This window comes from Rhodofomes roseus (genome assembly GCF_022264815.1).
Source record: "Rhodofomes roseus strain CIRM-BRFM 1785 chromosome Unknown C8Q71scaffold_14, whole genome shotgun sequence".
In the NCBI taxonomy this organism is placed as follows: Eukaryota; Fungi; Basidiomycota; class Agaricomycetes; order Polyporales; family Fomitopsidaceae; genus Rhodofomes; species Rhodofomes roseus.
The window spans coordinates 544,140-560,035 of NW_025952970.1; the positions used below are offsets into that span (position 1 = coordinate 544,140).

General features: G+C 54.7%; 3 protein-coding genes across 3 annotated transcripts; 2 read left to right on the forward strand and 1 right to left on the reverse strand.

Moving 5' to 3' along the window:
- Positions 1 to 1,671: 1,671 nt before the first annotated feature.
- Positions 1,672 to 6,706, forward strand: C8Q71DRAFT_859257 (uncharacterized protein; the record flags this gene model as incomplete). Its single annotated transcript, XM_047927607.1, has 6 exons — positions 1,672 to 2,136; positions 2,187 to 2,323; positions 2,380 to 2,518; positions 2,570 to 2,663; positions 2,721 to 4,231; positions 4,283 to 6,706. The coding sequence occupies 6 exons, from the start codon at positions 1,672 to 1,674 to the stop codon at positions 6,704 to 6,706; spliced, it is 4,770 nt and encodes a 1,589-aa protein (XP_047777398.1).
- Positions 6,707 to 8,619: 1,913 nt separating this feature from the next.
- Positions 8,620 to 9,155, reverse strand: C8Q71DRAFT_908746 (uncharacterized protein; the record flags this gene model as incomplete). Its single annotated transcript, XM_047929006.1, has 3 exons — positions 8,620 to 8,652; positions 8,690 to 8,743; positions 8,809 to 9,155. Coding segments are annotated over 3 exons (427 nt in total), but the record flags the coding sequence as incomplete, so codon positions are not given.
- Positions 9,156 to 15,616: 6,461 nt separating this feature from the next.
- On the forward strand, positions 15,617 to 15,865 carry C8Q71DRAFT_767348 (uncharacterized protein; the record flags this gene model as incomplete). Its single annotated transcript, XM_047924217.1, has 1 exon — positions 15,617 to 15,865. A coding segment is annotated over one exon (249 nt), but the record flags the coding sequence as incomplete, so codon positions are not given.
- Between the last annotated feature and the right edge of the window lie 31 nt (positions 15,866 to 15,896).

Here is a 15,896-nt window from a genome sequence, read left to right on the forward strand (position 1 = left end):
CCGGCCCGTGGTCGTACTTTCTAGACTCGGTTTCTATGTAGATTCGACTCTTCGCCCCCATTACCCGTCGCTCTATCCTCGCATTCCGCTCGACATCTTCTCGCTTCCCATCGACGAGATGGACCGATCAGCTCTCCCCATTGCTGCGCGGGTCTGCGTGGCTTGGTATCTACAAGCTATGCCCGACCTCTACCGCGGCATCGGGATTCATAACTGCGGGAGCTACGCAAGGCTAGTCAAGATGTCTCGCGCGGCGCGGCGCGCGAAGGAGTGGCTCATGGCCGTGCGCGGGCTCAACGCGTTCGATCTAGACACGCTGGTCAGTAGGGAAGGATAGTCGTTCAACCACTTCTCCTCTCACTCGGTCGTCTGTCCCTTGGACCTCGATTCCTCAGCATCTCTGGATTACTTCGTTGCACGCGGCTCGATCACCTCTCGCACTTCAAGTTCGTCCGCGCATTGCGTCTATCCGCGTGTACGTTCAAGAACATCTCACAGCCATTTCGGATATTATGCGCCTTCCCCCATTTGGCAGATCTTGCTATGTGGAAGATCGGCGACTGGGGTTCCATGTCTCGCGAGCCCACGAAGTTGACGTCTCGTGCACGCCTTCGATCGAATTCGACATGGTTTGCATGTTTCCCTGATCAGTGACGTCGAACGGGACAACACGGTGTGCATGCGCGTACGCTGCAGCACAACGCTTGTCTGCGCGATATCCCGCATGTACATTCAGACTTCTGGCCGGTCTATGTGAGCCCGCACAAGGATTTGCAGTTGTACGGTTCTGATGACATGATATAGATCGAGCGCGTGCCTGTCTGAGTTCGACTGTATCTGCCGGCATGGCGATCGGGACTGTGCCGCTGAACGACTCGGCTCGCGGCGCGTCTTCAAGCTGCAGGCGCAGAGAAGAGCTACGGACCGAGGAGAAAAGCGACGAGGCTGAGAGAGGTGCTCTGAATCGTCTGCTGCTTAGGTGCGGTCGTCACCTCTCGACTGTCCTATTTGTACGCCAACGGAAGGGGTTGCTAACACAGCACCTGCGCAGGAGCACGCCGTCGCCTGGTAGACCAACTGTGAAAACGAGAGAGAGTCGAGTATGCTCGGCTGGCGTTATCTAGGTGAGCTCATGCCGATTGCGTGTATGCGCCGGGGTTGGCAGGTAACGTCGAAGAGGCAGACATGCTGTCTAAGAGTCTTCGCGGTACTCCTGCGGTCGGAGCTACCTCCCAGCCGTACGGCCTATGGCGTGTGACTGTGTTCCAGGCCATTACTGGGAATAGCAGTTGGGCACCCGGCGTCTACAAGGCAGCTTGATTTTGGAGCTTCTGCTCCTTCGTTACTAGACGCTTGCTGCTTTCTCCAATGCTCGTAGTCGTGTGCGCGTTTCGCTGTAGCGAGTGTCGGGTACAAGGCAGAGAACAACGTTCACCTGCGCTGGTAGAACGTGCCGAGATGTGGCTCGCCAGTCACCATAACAAGGGTAGCCGATTCCGCACCACACGTTATAGGCCTCGTGTTGTTTGTCCTCGGAAGCACTCTTTGATCTCTGCTCACAAGTCGTTATCAGCACGCACCATCGTCGAAGTTGCCGCGCAGGTCTCTCCCTGACTCTCACCGTCGCCGTTACCCTCTCCCGTGTAGTCTCGCTTTCCCTCCTCAGTCGCCATGGCTAAGAGGCCTAAGAAGAACATCTTCAAGTCTTTTCGGCGACAGCCCTCCTCTACGCCTGAGCACAAGTCAAGACCTGCGAGCAAGGGATTTCATCGCCTCATGTCGCTCCTGTGTCGGGGAGGTTCCTCGCCGTCCCTACATATGCCGAGGTCGACAAGCCCATTCCGAAGACAGTTCAGTTCGCAGGCAGTGCACTCCCAAGCAGACTCGCTGCTCGAGCATTCAGATGTCCGCCTCCCAGCGGGCGCCTCCGATTCCGACGCTCCCAGCTCAGGCGACCAACCTGCCGATCCAGGCGAGGGCGTCGAACCCCCTGCAACGTATGAGTCCCCCAGTAGGGCCATGATAGGCCTAGCTGTGTTCAAAAGCGCGCTGCAGATCACGGAGAGGGCCGCCGACGTCTTTCCCCCTCTCAAGTCAGCCGTGGGAGGTCTGCTGGGAATCCTCGACTTGGTCGAGGTACGTCAGCATGCAGTAGACCACAGCATCTGTTGACTTTGTTTGATCAGACGGTTGTCGATGTGCATGAAAAGTTCAAGCGCATCACAGAGAAAGTCTCCCTCGTGACGGAGGTGGTTGAGATGTATCGATCTTTGGACTCAGGCCGTCAGGGCGAGATGATGAAGTACCTGGACAAGGTCGCGGAGTACGTAGCGTAGAACTTGTGTGCGCTCTATGATTAGACTCAACAGATGTCCACAGCGAACTCAACGCAGTGGAGGAAATCGTACAAAAGAAACAGGATCGCAAGATTAGCAAACGCATAGTTCTTGCGCCAGCCGACGTCGACGAAGTTGAACGACAGTTCCGTGCTGTTGGGGATGCCACGGACCTTTTCCTTGTAGGTTCGTTTCAGCCTGAATATACGACGACTTTGCTCACAAGGATGCAGTTGTTAGTCAACGTACGCCAGATTGCGGCATTGGAAGAGTTGCGTAGGCTTAATCAGTCATCGCATGCAAACTCAGCCAGCCGGATCCAGTTTGGTCAGTCGCCATCAGCCCTTCCTCACTTTGGCTTGCTCTAATTCATGGAACCTTTAGATTACCTGGACAAGCTGTCTGGGAGTGAGTCGGCCCGCTACGATGCGATAGACATCCCCTTCTGTACCACGGACACCCGCATTCAGCTCCTCGAAGACGTCTTTACTTGGGCAGCATGCAACGAGGGCGAGGATGTACCGTCGATCTTCTTCCTGAACGGAGTCGCGGGATCTGGGAAGAGCACTATTGCGAAGACGTTGTGCGCTTCGTGGAATCACGCAGGCCGCCTGGGTGCTAGTTTTTTCTGCTCTCGCCGCAAGGCCGAGCAGCGGGATGTGCGGTCCATCTTTCGGACACTTGCGTACCTCCTATCACTGTCTTCACCCTCATTCGCGGATGAGGTCGTCAAGGTGCTGCGAGAGAACCCGCTCGCTGCCAGTGCGAACATCGAGGAGCAGTTTCGTCTTCTGATCTCCGATCCAGCGACTGCCGCGTTCACTGCAGTGGGTCCAGTGCCAGTTGTCGTCGTGGATGGTCTTGATGAATGCGATGACGCGGATGCGACAGAAAACCTGCTGAAGGTCATCGTAAAACACGGACGCCAGCTGCCTCTCAAGTTCTTCATAACTAGCCGGCCCGAGCATCACATCAGGACCATGTTCAGGCAGCCAGGCTCGCGACATCTACGGCTGCGTGACATCGAGCGCGATATTGTTGACGAAGACATCCGTATATCTCTGACGGCAGAACTGTCCGATTTTGAAGATGTTCAGTTGTCTCCCGAGGACATCAAGATTCTTGTGGACCGCTCGCAGGGTCTGTTCATCTATGCGGCCACGGCATGCAAATACATCAAAGCGCGTGACGTACCAGAGCCTCCGCAGGAGCGGCTACGTGAACTGGTTGCTCCGCATGCAGATCATCCCCCCACTGGTATTGATGAAATGTACGACTACATCCTTGGCCAAGCTCTTCAGCGCTTGAATGGCGACCAGTCGACGAGGGTTCTGCGGTGCTTACACGCAGTCGTCTGCGCGCGCAATCCCCTCTCTGTCCCCGAATTAGCGCACTTGCTATGCCTCACCCCTGACCAGGTCCGCTATGCACTCGTCGCTTTGCATTCCGTGATCAACGTCCCCGACCATGACGAGGAACACGGTCTCCTGACAACATACCATGCTTCCTTCCCAGACTATCTCACTACACGGACGCGGTCTGGATCAAAGCGATGGGCGGCAGACACTGGAGCGACACATCGCGACCTTTTCCTCGGGTGTAACAAGATCATGGAGACTGGCCTGTTCTTCAACGTGTCGGGGTGTAGCACATCGTACGCCAGCAATGCAAAGCAGCCGTCGCGTCGAGAGCTCCCTTCGTATCTCGTTTACGCGTGTCGATTCTGGATCGAACACCTGACCATGTCGTCCGTCTCGGAGGAACGAGCGACTCAGGATGTCTTGGCTTTCTTCGAAAACAAGTTCCTATACTGGCTGGAGGTGTTGAGTGTTTGTAACTACACAAATGTAGCGTCTTCACTGATCATGAGGCTGGAGGTCTGGCTTCGGGAACAGGTGTGTCCCTTTGCATGCCGTCCTGTGGATACATGTTGAGCCCACACCCAGCAAACCAGACAAAACACGGAAAACGCGGACGTGTCACGATGTCTGCGGCTTCTGCTGGACGCGAATGACTTCCTCATTCGCTTTGGGATGCCGATTCACGACAGTGCACCACATATATACATCTCGGCTCTTGCGTTCACACCTCCAAAGTCGCAGATCAGCCAGGTATATCTCGCTCTACTGGAGCGTCGATTGAAGGTGGATACTGCGGAACGGCTCACACCATTACCCCTCCTGGAGATACACGAGCATCGCCGCTGGACATCACAGTTACCACATTGGCGAGCGCTAGCCTTCTCAGCTGACAGCAGCTACATCCTGTCTGCTGCAGATGACAACCTCTGCCGCTGGGATGCAAGGACAGGGGAGTCAATTGGCCAGCCGCAGCAGGGACCTGACATTCCGCATTCTCGCCTCGCGCTCTCACCGGACGGATCTCGCGCTGTATCCTGGTCCGAGAGTACTGGCTGTGTCTGGGACACTACATTGGATCACCCCATTGGACGGTCGCTCAAAGTACCTACGGATGCCACATCCGTAAGCTTGGTTGTGTTCTCGCCCGATGGCAAGTGCGTCGCCGCAGCCGGTATCACAATGGCGGAAGGCCGTGACTCGGTCATTTGTAAATGGGACGCAGCCACGGGTGACCCCATCGGCCAACCGCTTGAACTGGCAGGATCGGCGCTCAAAGGCTGGCTTTCATTGATTGCATTCGCGCCCGATTACAAGCGCATCGCTGCGACATATCCCCGTGACAATCTTGGCCTTGGAAAGTTGACCTTGTGGGACGCAGAGACTGGCGCTGCAATTGTAGAAGAATTCGCAGACGTGAATTCAGCCGTCTTCTCACCAGACAGCGCATTCGTTGTGTACGGGGAACTCGGGGGTGCTATCCATGCCAGGGACGCGGAGACTGGTGATGCAATCGGACAGCCGCTCAATGGACACACAATGACAGTATGCTCGCTCGCATTCTCGCCGGATGGCAAGTTCGTTGCGTCCGGGTCGGCTGATACCACGGTTCGCGTCTGGTCGTTCGAGCATGGCAGACTTGGTGTTCATCGGGTGCTGAAGGGACATACAAGCTCGACCGAATCGGTCGTCTTCTCGCCGGATGGTCACCTCCTTGCATCCACCTCGGATGACGGGGACATCTGTATCTGGGATGTAGCCCAGACTACTACAGGGGACGCAGTTTCAATTGGCGAGCCGCCCGGGCACACTGACGCAGTGGGGTCGGTCGCATTCTCGCCGGACGGCAGACAGGTTGCATCTGCATCGTGCGACGGAACTGTTCGTGTCTGGGATGCAGATACGGGCGCTGCAGTCGGAGAGCCGCTGCTGGGACGAGGTCATGAATGTGGTCACTGGCCAAAGGCCATCGCATTCTTGGTGGACGACAACAAGATAAATCTTGTGTCTTATTCAACTTGCCCCGACTCGGCCTCGGAGGACGACGACGATGACGATCATCGTGGCCCTGCAATCAACGTGTGGGACGTGGAGGCGGCGAGCAACCCTGGTGAATGGTCACCCAATGGATACTGGGAAAAGTATGGTATGTGGGAATTCGCGCTCTCGCCGGACGGCAAGCGAGTCGCACTTCAGTTTGGGTGGGAGAAGTTGGAGATTGTCGAATCGGCGACGGGCGCCCACATCGTGGACATCGACATGTCATCCCAAGACACGTTGAAATCCACCACGTTCTCGCTGGATGGCAGGCTCGTTGCAGCCTCCTTCTACGATGACACCATTCAGGTTTGGGAGACAGACACTGGTACCCGTGTTGGGCCGCTGCTCAAGGTAGACAAACGGGGTGGGGATTGCATCGCGTTGTCGCCCGATGGCAAGCTCCTTGCGTATAGCTCCGATTATTCGGTGCGTGTTCGCATTTGGAATACCCATATCGAGCAGTCATGCATGGACCACACACACACGGTGACGTCACTCGCGTTCTCGCCCGACGGAAAGCACCTCGCGTCCGCGTTTTATGACGGAACGGTTCGCGTCTGGGATGCTCAGACAGGTGCTCTGGTCCTACCGCCTCTCACAGGACACACGGATACGGTGTGGTCAGTCGCATTCTCGCCAGACGCTCAGCACATCGCAACTGGTTCAGGGGACAAGACTGTCCGTATCTGGGACGTGACCGTCGGGGCATCGCATGCACCCAAGATCGTAACGGGATCCGATTCACCCTCCCTTGTCGATCTCTGGGAGTCGCATGTTGCGGAGTTCGATAGGGGGTACGACGGATGGATCGTCGGCCCTCATGAAGAGCTCTTTCTTTGGATTCCCCCAGGATATCGCACTGGCTTGTTGTGGCCTCGCATGACTGCAGTCATAGGCGTACATCCCGTTCGTCTCGACCTCCGCCAGTTCGCGCATGGCTCGACATGGACAGAGTGTTGGGGCTCGGCGTAAAATGGCGGACATGGTAAGTCCTACAGTATTGTTCGCGCCCTGAAGCTCTCATGCGGTATGATTCTGCAGATCGTGCATCTGAGGACTCAGCCCTGCTGCTATGACGGACTGCACATTGGCGAATTCGGCTGGACGGGCTGGTGTGGAGGTGTTCACATTACAACGCATACACATGTGTACTATATAGACCCTGATCGAGATACTTAAGTGCTGGTGGAAACATGGAAGATCTTGACCTTGCACGCGATGCAGCTCGCCCTCCTTTACGAGCATATTCAGTCTCCTCCGGCCAAGATCCCACAAATTCGTAGCTGTTCATGCTGGCCAAATGACAAGGCATGGTCAGCACGAGCATAACGAGCATAGAAAGCGCAATACATACTGCACCATCGCGCATACCAGCCAAGCGTCGACTCGGCCTCGCTCCTGCTGGCTCTTCACCACGACCGTGCTTGACAACTTTGCCTTTTCCCGCTTGTTTAGCGTCGGCAGTCCTGGGCCCGACCGACGTCCATCCACTCCGCTTTGTCCTCGGGCTCGCCCTCCTCATCTTCCTCCTCCTCCTACTCGCACGCATGCTTCCACTTCACCTGGCGACCTTCGTAAGGGCCGCCGCGCACTCTTCGATCCGGCTGTGGTCGCACTGGGCAGTGGTCATAATTTGGCTTGGATAGCGTTTGCACACGAGGGTACTCACGAACTCTTCCTCACTACTCACCACGGTAGAGCCCTTCCACCTACAGCATCCCTTCTTCCCGCTCAAGTACGTCGAGCTTCCCGAGGATGTTGTCGATGAATCATGCCGTTCATGGTTTCTGGCGCTCGGACGTAGCTCGCTCGTCTTGCACCCTCTGGCGTAAGCTTCCTCGACAGAGTGAACATTATCTTAGCGGTGCGCGGCACGACCTCTATTCCGTGTCTGCGAGAACGTTGTGATGACGTTAGGCACCACACACAAAATGGCAATGGCAGAGGCGGACGCACCCTTGCGGCTGATGTTGCACGCACCGCGCCTGCCCCGCCCTTCTCCGCGTGAACGGCCCTCGGTGAGCACTGGTTTCGTTGAGGTCCGTGCAAGCGTTTCCACTGGGGTACGCAGCTCTTTGGGAACAAGCAGACGATGCTCGTGATGACCCATGACTGGGGCGATCCGCGTGGAGAGCCTCTCTCCAAGTCGCCCGTGGAGGAGACCAACGCGGACTCGGAGGGCACCATATGCGCACATGAAGGTGTCGTACTACACCATGCAAGGCGTGAGTCGACCAGAAGCCCAAGGAAATTGAACGGGATGATCAACACGACCTATCCATCGTTCAGCACGAACGCATCCGACAGAGACAAATTGTGAAACTCTGTTGCCAAGGATCGCGCGCGAGTAGGTGCGTCGCGGCCAAGTGAGGAGAGTGTTGAAACGTTGACTGCTGGGCATCTCCAACAGGACAATGACACGACGTACAGACCGGCCTCGCGTGAACATGATTGCCTGCGCGTCCCAAGCGCGTCCAGTGGATCTCCGGTACTACCGTGACCGTGCTTAGAATAGGCACAGGCAGTTCATGGGTGCGACCCGCACTAATCACACACATCAGAGCTACACACGCATGAATGGCGGGCGACCGTGTTGCATGTGCGGCGAAGTGACGGCGGGATCGAAAGGCTCAATCGCGAGGTGGAGATGAGCAAGGCACTACAAAGACAGGTCGAGCGTGACGGCATGCGGCGAGCGGGGTTCCTTGGAAACCTAGAGTCTTTGGAGACTCTGAATGTATTGCAATGTGTCAATGTGATGTACACTGCGCGGACGCGAACCTGCACGATTCCAAGTCCGCGCAACATCGCGAGGAAGCAGCCCCTTCCTCTATACCCTATGTGCACCTGGCTTGCATGCGCAGACTTTGGGTTCCCGTGAGGACTCATTCATCACTCTGGATCTGGGCAAGCGATCCCTGTGATTAATACGTTAGTCCGCTTTTGCTGACTTACCTGTAGGACATCGCCCATCTCGTTTGTCAATTGCGCGGCGCGCGGTGGAGCTCTCTGCACGCGCAACAAGATCGGGAGCAGTAGAGCATAGACAAGCTCGAGAGCGACGTCGAGGTCACCTTGCGGGGTCTCCGCACTCTCGCTGCTGCCTTCGGAGGGTGACAACTTCGAAGGCCGGGGTCCTGGGAGTCTTTCTCCCCATTGAGCTGTGAGACGTTGTTCATTGAGGACGTGAACAGGTCGAGCGACGCGAGTGGCTTGTACGGCAACAGAGCGAGGAAGAGGCCGGGGTGTTCGAACCGGTGGTCGCCCGAGATGCACGCCCGACGCGACATTGCGCGCCCGGGGGCGAGGGGGAGCGCATGGATGAAGCTTGAAGCCGTAGGGGTCCGAGAGAGTCGTGGCAGCGAGACGGCTTGAGGCTGGTCGAGAGAGAACACTTAGCGTTACGAATAGCAGCACGGAGACAGCAAGAACCAGTCGGAAAGTGGTCGTCGCGCTGGCGGGCCGGTGCTGAGATCTGAGATCCGGGAGACTCGTGCGCAAGGATCTGCCCGGACGAATCTCGGCATGACCACGGGCGCTAGTGTTGCGGCAAGTTGAGTCAAGCTAAGCCGAGTTAGCAAACTCGATCACAACTCGAATTTCGAGTTGCCGCCGAGTAAGCTAAGGAGTTGGCTTACAAGCCAGGTGCCACAACTGTACAGTGATTCTCACGTTCACTGGCCAATCAGATTCAAGCAACGGTCTGCACGATTGTGTGCGCGGCCGTATCGAAGTTCGTCGCGGTGGTAAGGGCTCGTAAAGTATACAAAGACTTGAATGTAATACTGAGCGACTTGAATGACGATGCAATTAGAAGCTATTTCTGCCTAAGTTCCTGGTTACGATACAGATCGCGCAGTTCATCAAATCGCCCCAGCGCAATGAGCTCCTGAACCGCAGACGCCGTCGGTGCCTCCAAACTGTAGTCCTCGGGCTTCGCAAGGGTGTCCTCCGTGAAGTCTAAACGGTCGCCCTTGAATTCGAATTTCTCCACCTGCAGGATTTCGAGCATCTCGGGTGAGAGATTGATCCTTTGCACAGTAATCGTCTGCTTGCTTCCTGAGAACATTCGTTCGCAAGGCACAGCGGATGCCTGTACAGGTAACACGTCAAGCGCGACCCGGAACATCAGCGGGAATTCGTTCTCGTGACCCTACGACGACTTTATGAGCAATTACTGTGATAGACATAGAGTATTAGCAAGGGCGTACCTCCCACCATGCAACAAGGTCAACTGCGCGATCTTCGGAACGAACCAGGGGCACGGTGAGATACCGATCAAGCTCATTTTCCGCAATGGTACGGTCGCGGATCACTGCGTCAGCTTCAAGCGCAGCAATTTCCGCAGGTTGTTGAACTTCCGAGTTTTCAGTGTTCTTATCTTATCAGTTATGTACGGATATGGACTTATATTCTGCGATGTCAGATTACATACGTTCTTTGATGGACTTTGCCTAGATCACATCATGTGACTTTAGTCTGGATCATTCCATGATATTCCACGACATTCCTTGATGTTCCATGACGTTCCATATCATTCCTTGATGTCCCATCACGTCTTATATCACTCTTTGATGTTCCATCATGTCTCATATTATTCCTGATGTTCCATCACGTTTCATGTATCTCTCCACATCAAACTCCGAGTTTTGGCTTACTCATGCTGCTTACCAGCTTACTCATATCCCCAAAACCTCGGACTTAGTGCTTACTGATGAACCACTGATACAGCATGTGACCTGTATCAAATGTGTATATATACTGGGCTGGTTTGCCCTGTAATGATAACGATCCTTCGTCCTCTCCTCTGCCTGCCAGCATAGGATCTTCCCTTTGGGACTGGTCTGTTCACTCACTCATTAGTCCTTCACTGCCACTGGGCTTACTAAGCCTAAAACCTCTTTCTTCAACACAGGTGAACTTGAAGGTGGCTGCAGACTCGGAGCAGGTGACTCGCTGTTTGTTTGCGCTAGCAATGGTACACTAGCTTCTCTCGATTGTGGTCCTGGGGCGGTACTGGTAGCTGATGACTCGCTGCAGCTACGAGAGACGGCAGAGGGACTCGGGGAGGTAATGCTTGCTGCTAGTGGGAGTGTCTTGGACCGCCGCGGCAAGCTTTTGATGGCGCGCAGGCGATGCACGCCAGACACCTGTGCCTGCGCAGCTTTCGATGTAGTACCTGCGCGCCCGGAAGGACTCGGGGGAGGGTTCGTCTGCTTGCTTGCATGACGTTTGGATGTTGCGAATGCGGCCATCTGATGTAAAGTTGTTGATATTAGTACAACGTGTCATGAGCTGGGTACTCTACATACGGCATCAACCATCCACTTCTTCGCATCGGCGGCTTGTTGTACTGTCCAGTGCGCGTTGATCCACGTCATTTTGTCAGTGGGGTTGATTACTGGTGCATGATGTGTTGTCAGAGAGCCGCGACAACTACTGTAACGTGCAGACAGATGTACTCATTGCTAATGCATAAATCCGACTGGTTCGGGCAATGTTGACATACTTCTGCACCCGGTCGATGCCCATTTTGATGTAATGCTGTAGTTCCGGGATCGTCCGGGCCTGTTCTTCCCAGACGTCCATCAGGTCGGTGTAAACGGGTAACGCCATACAAAGGGTAGGCGTCTTTTCCGCAGATAGCAACTCCTGCGCTGCGTTCGGGGCCGAGAATACCTGATGGATGTCAACGAGAACGTTGAGCTCGTCATCTGTCAAATCGGCGATGTCTCCAAGGGTGTCTTTCAGTATCAAATGTCGGACGGCCTATAGAGGGTATATGAGCCGAGAAGCACCGGACATAGAGTGTCACTCACAGGGTACAAGTTAAGCATGCGGCTTATCATATTATACATTGACGACCACCGCGTGTCCACATCACGGAGCAGTTGGACCTCAGGAAGCACTACCGGGTTTTCAAGAGTACCCCACAAGTTCGACTGGTTGCCCATCTTGATGACGCGCTGAAGCTCCTCGCGCCTCGGGCCAGATCGTCGCGCTGCAACGACCACTGTCCGAACACTACTGATTGGCTTGCTACCGAGTGCATCAGCATACCGCATGCAGGATTCTTTGAATTCCTCAGTGACTCCAGGTGCCGAGGCAAGCGCGTACACAGGCTCATATGGATTTTTCTCAAGCTCGTCTGTCACGGCCTGGCATGCACGGTTAATGCCGTGAGGGAAGCAACTGTCAAAACTCCAATTATGTAGCTCTGTGATTGGCATGCAAAGTGATCAAACATACCATACACGATTACCGTCGGCATCAAACGCAATACCCGCCTTGTTGAGTTCGTCCTGGAGAAATGTCATCTTCTTTTTATTGGATGACACGTTGTCCATCGTGATTGAGCCGATCTAACCACGACGACTACAATTTAATACGAAGATAAGGATTTGGGAGAAGCACAAACCCACCTTCTTTTCGAGCTTTGCTTCCTTGACAATACCTAGGAAAACCTTGGAAAGATTTCGACCATCATGGGATCCCTCAACCAATCGAAACGCGAGGAGCTTTGACTGGATGCGAAGCCTAAGGTTCTCGTCCCTAGTACAGTAGTGCACTGTGACAGCCATGAATGCCCGGAATGTCGGATCATCCCAGACATCAGCAGTGAATGACACGCGACCGAGAGCGTTCTATATTCAATGATGCAACACGACTATAGCACGGAATGTAGATCAGAGCTTACCTGTGCATCAAGAACAATTCTACTGTATATTTCTCTGTACATCTTGACAATCTCGTCCTTAAGCTTGTCACGGTGAGGAATATCAGTGTCTGTCAATTTGTCTGGCCCTGGTCCGAAGAGAAGGAGTTCGCGGAATTCTGGGCAATCAACGAGACTGATGGCCTGGCACCATTTCAGTACCACACAGAGACATGGAGCAAGCCAGGTTTTACCTGATCATCGACGACAATGAAACGTACAAGCTTCTTGACCCATTCACCAACGGAGAACACCTCCGCTTCATCTACTTTGCCCGATTTGGAATGTTGGTGATCGTTCGCATGCTTGAGACCCAAGGTCTTAACGGTCGGGCCGTAGAGATCACCGTGCATACGCTCAAGATGTGTCATGGTATGACACGGAGGCCCCGTATTTTTGCTTTGTTTTATCCTATTTTTGCTCATTTTCTATGGACTTGTACGATACGCTGTACAGTAGACTTCGCCTGGAACGGCTTTCTGACTAGTCACGTGACACATCACGTGCTAGGGTTTGTCTTGTGACTTGTTCATCATGTGGCTTTGCTGATGTAACTTATCATGTGCCCTGCGGCAGCGCCTAGCCACCTGACTCGTTCTGACTCGTTCTGACTCATACGTACACATGACCTCAGTTCTCGGATCCAGCGTAGGTAGACCTGCCCTCAACTTAGCCAGTATATATAGGGTCCTGTACGCTGCCTAGCACTCCAGCTCGTCCTCTTGGAGTTGCTAGGTAAGCACTTCACATTGTACTAAGTAGAGTGCAATGTAACTAACTTGGAGTTGCTAGTCATTGCGTTCTACGCTGTCTAGACTGTTGTTGACCTCGGTCCAACACCTTGAGGTCAAGTATTTCTGTTGTCAGTTCTGTTTCTAGTCGCGTCAGACCTAGCTCCGCGACAAGATGCCGCCGCACGGTGGTCGTAATTCCGTTGGTATTGCGCCAGGTTTGCCACTTCGGACTAACAGAGATTTTTAGCCTTGTTCAATGCTCAACGCAAAGCAATGGACTTACTACTCGCAGAGCCGACAACCAATGAATTCGGTCTTCGGCTTCTGATGCAACGGCTGCTCGTTCTCAGGCTTTGTCTCAGGCCTTGCATTGACCTTGAGCTCACGGCAGAAAAACCATACATCAGTGGCTGTTGCACTGTTAGTGTCATCCCTTTTCCGTGAGTTGAGGCCAAAGGTCGTCAACGGTGAGTTGACTGCGGTTGGACCAATGTTGCCCAAGCTCCACGAGGACGCCGAACCCTCAGCAGAGGGCTCGCTCGACTCCAACCCTCCATCAACCGGGCCGACGCCGCAATGTGTAGCGGTTCGGACCTGACTGCCGTCCACGTTAGAGCTGCTTGCAGCAGTACCCGCATCAGGAAAAAAGATAATCACTATGTTGAGAAATGTAGACAATGTAGCACTCATAGTGCCATTGCAAACCCCCTATTTTATAGCATGTCATAGCAGCCACCTCATACTGTATAGCATTACATAGCATGCCATAGCCAGGCAGCCATCTCACATAGCAGGCCATAGCACAGCAACCATATCACATAGCTCATTATATTCGGGCTATAGGAAGCCATATCTCTTGTATTCACCCCTTATATCATACGAGTATCATTCATGAGAAACAGGTATTCATTCACTTGATTCTAGAGACATTGGATACAAAGGCTACTATATTTACTATATGAAAAGCCAGCTGCTCGCTCATCGCTCATCCACTCACCCTTTGCTCACATCTGCCCGCCTGCTTGCCCATCTCATCTGCTGCATGAAGTAATGATACATAGGCGGCGAGGCATGCGGGCCTGTGTGTGATGGAGCATAGGGGAAATGGTACTCACCACAACTTGGTGCTTCAGTCACAGAAGTCAGAGGAGTAGCTATTGAAGACACAGTTAGTCAACGAGCTACAGTAGATGTAACACCGTACATTACCCCGGAAGATGGTCATGCCCACGAACCACTTGTGCGTGTCGAAGAGCGTTGACGTCTACTCCCAGACACCGCCATTGGAATCCCGGCCGCCCTTTTTGCGGTCGTCGCACTACACAACTGTTCAGCTTACTACGCAGAGAAGAGTAGTTGGTATCGCTTACGGCATGGGGCACCACTTGGTGAAGCCCATATTTGCACCCTCCTCGTAACCGACTTAGTACGTGTCCTGAGCTCTGGCTCCGTTGGGACCCTTCTGCCCTTGCTCGCCACATACACCGCCAAACCATCATACTGTGAGTACCGGCCGTTACCGCGCAACATCCATAGGCACGAATCCATACAGCGTGCGCACCTGTACCTCGCCCTTGGGGCCCGGCAGCCTGACGCAGTCGTTGCCCGCGCCACGCCAGAAGTTGAGACGTCATTCAGCAGGGTTACGCGAGCCCTGCGCGGACCACGTGTGGATGTTGCGCCCGCGTGGATCGAGTGCGTCCCCGAGCGTGTGCGCGCCGAGCGCGAGGAGGCCGGGAGCAAGAGGGACGGGACGCGCAGCCACGGCGGGAGGAGACGCTGGGCAAGCTGAGAGGGACGGTGTGGGGCGACTCACCTGTTGTATGGCCCTACTGGCCGTTTCATCCCTCCCTCCGTACCCCACTACCCTCTCCGTGGCTCCAGCGAAGCTCTTGTTGCGTCGCTGGAGCCCTGTGTGGCCGTTGGAGGTGCACTGTTCGAGCGCGTGGCGACTAATGCGGACGTGGTCGCGCGTACTGCGTGCCACGTCACGAGCACGTCTCTTGAAGACGGGCTCGCGGGGTGTATTGTAGAAGCGGGGTGGTCATCAGAGGAGTGAGGGAATTTGAAGCAGGAGAGGTGCTCACTGCTCGAACGACGAAGGTGTGCGAGGGGATTTTGCAATGCTGGCAGCGCACACGTGATGCACGTCGGAGGATCCCGCATCAGGAAAGTGTGCAATTTCTGACGGTATGTGCCTCTGAAGGTCGGCCTTCAGAGAGCTTCAGAGCTTCAGAGCTTCAGGCCACTCCAGACATCACAGGTTGTCAGATCTTCTCATTTCACCTCAGATAGTCTCAGACAGTGTCAGTAGCACAGTACATCAGACAGCACATATCACACATTTCATCAAGAAACAACCCCTCCGTGTAAATTGGCACAGATGAAATGGATTTAAAGACTACTATAATGACATATACATCCACCTATCAGAGCGCGGCATGCAGGCGGGTGCTCACCGACCAGCTCAAGCAGATCCTCGAGGTCGTCGGCACGGGCATCAGGCGCGTGAACACGACGCACCGGCAGCGGCACGACCACGCCGTGCAGAACGCGCAGCTCGCCGCTTTGCGCCGCGAGGAGGAGGCACATGTCCGGGAGCGCATCCGCGCGGGGGCGTGGCACGACGGACGCGCGGACTGCATCGCAAGGAACGGCGTGATGAGCGGGTTGTCGATATGATCAGAGTAGTCCCTGAACTGCGCACCACCCT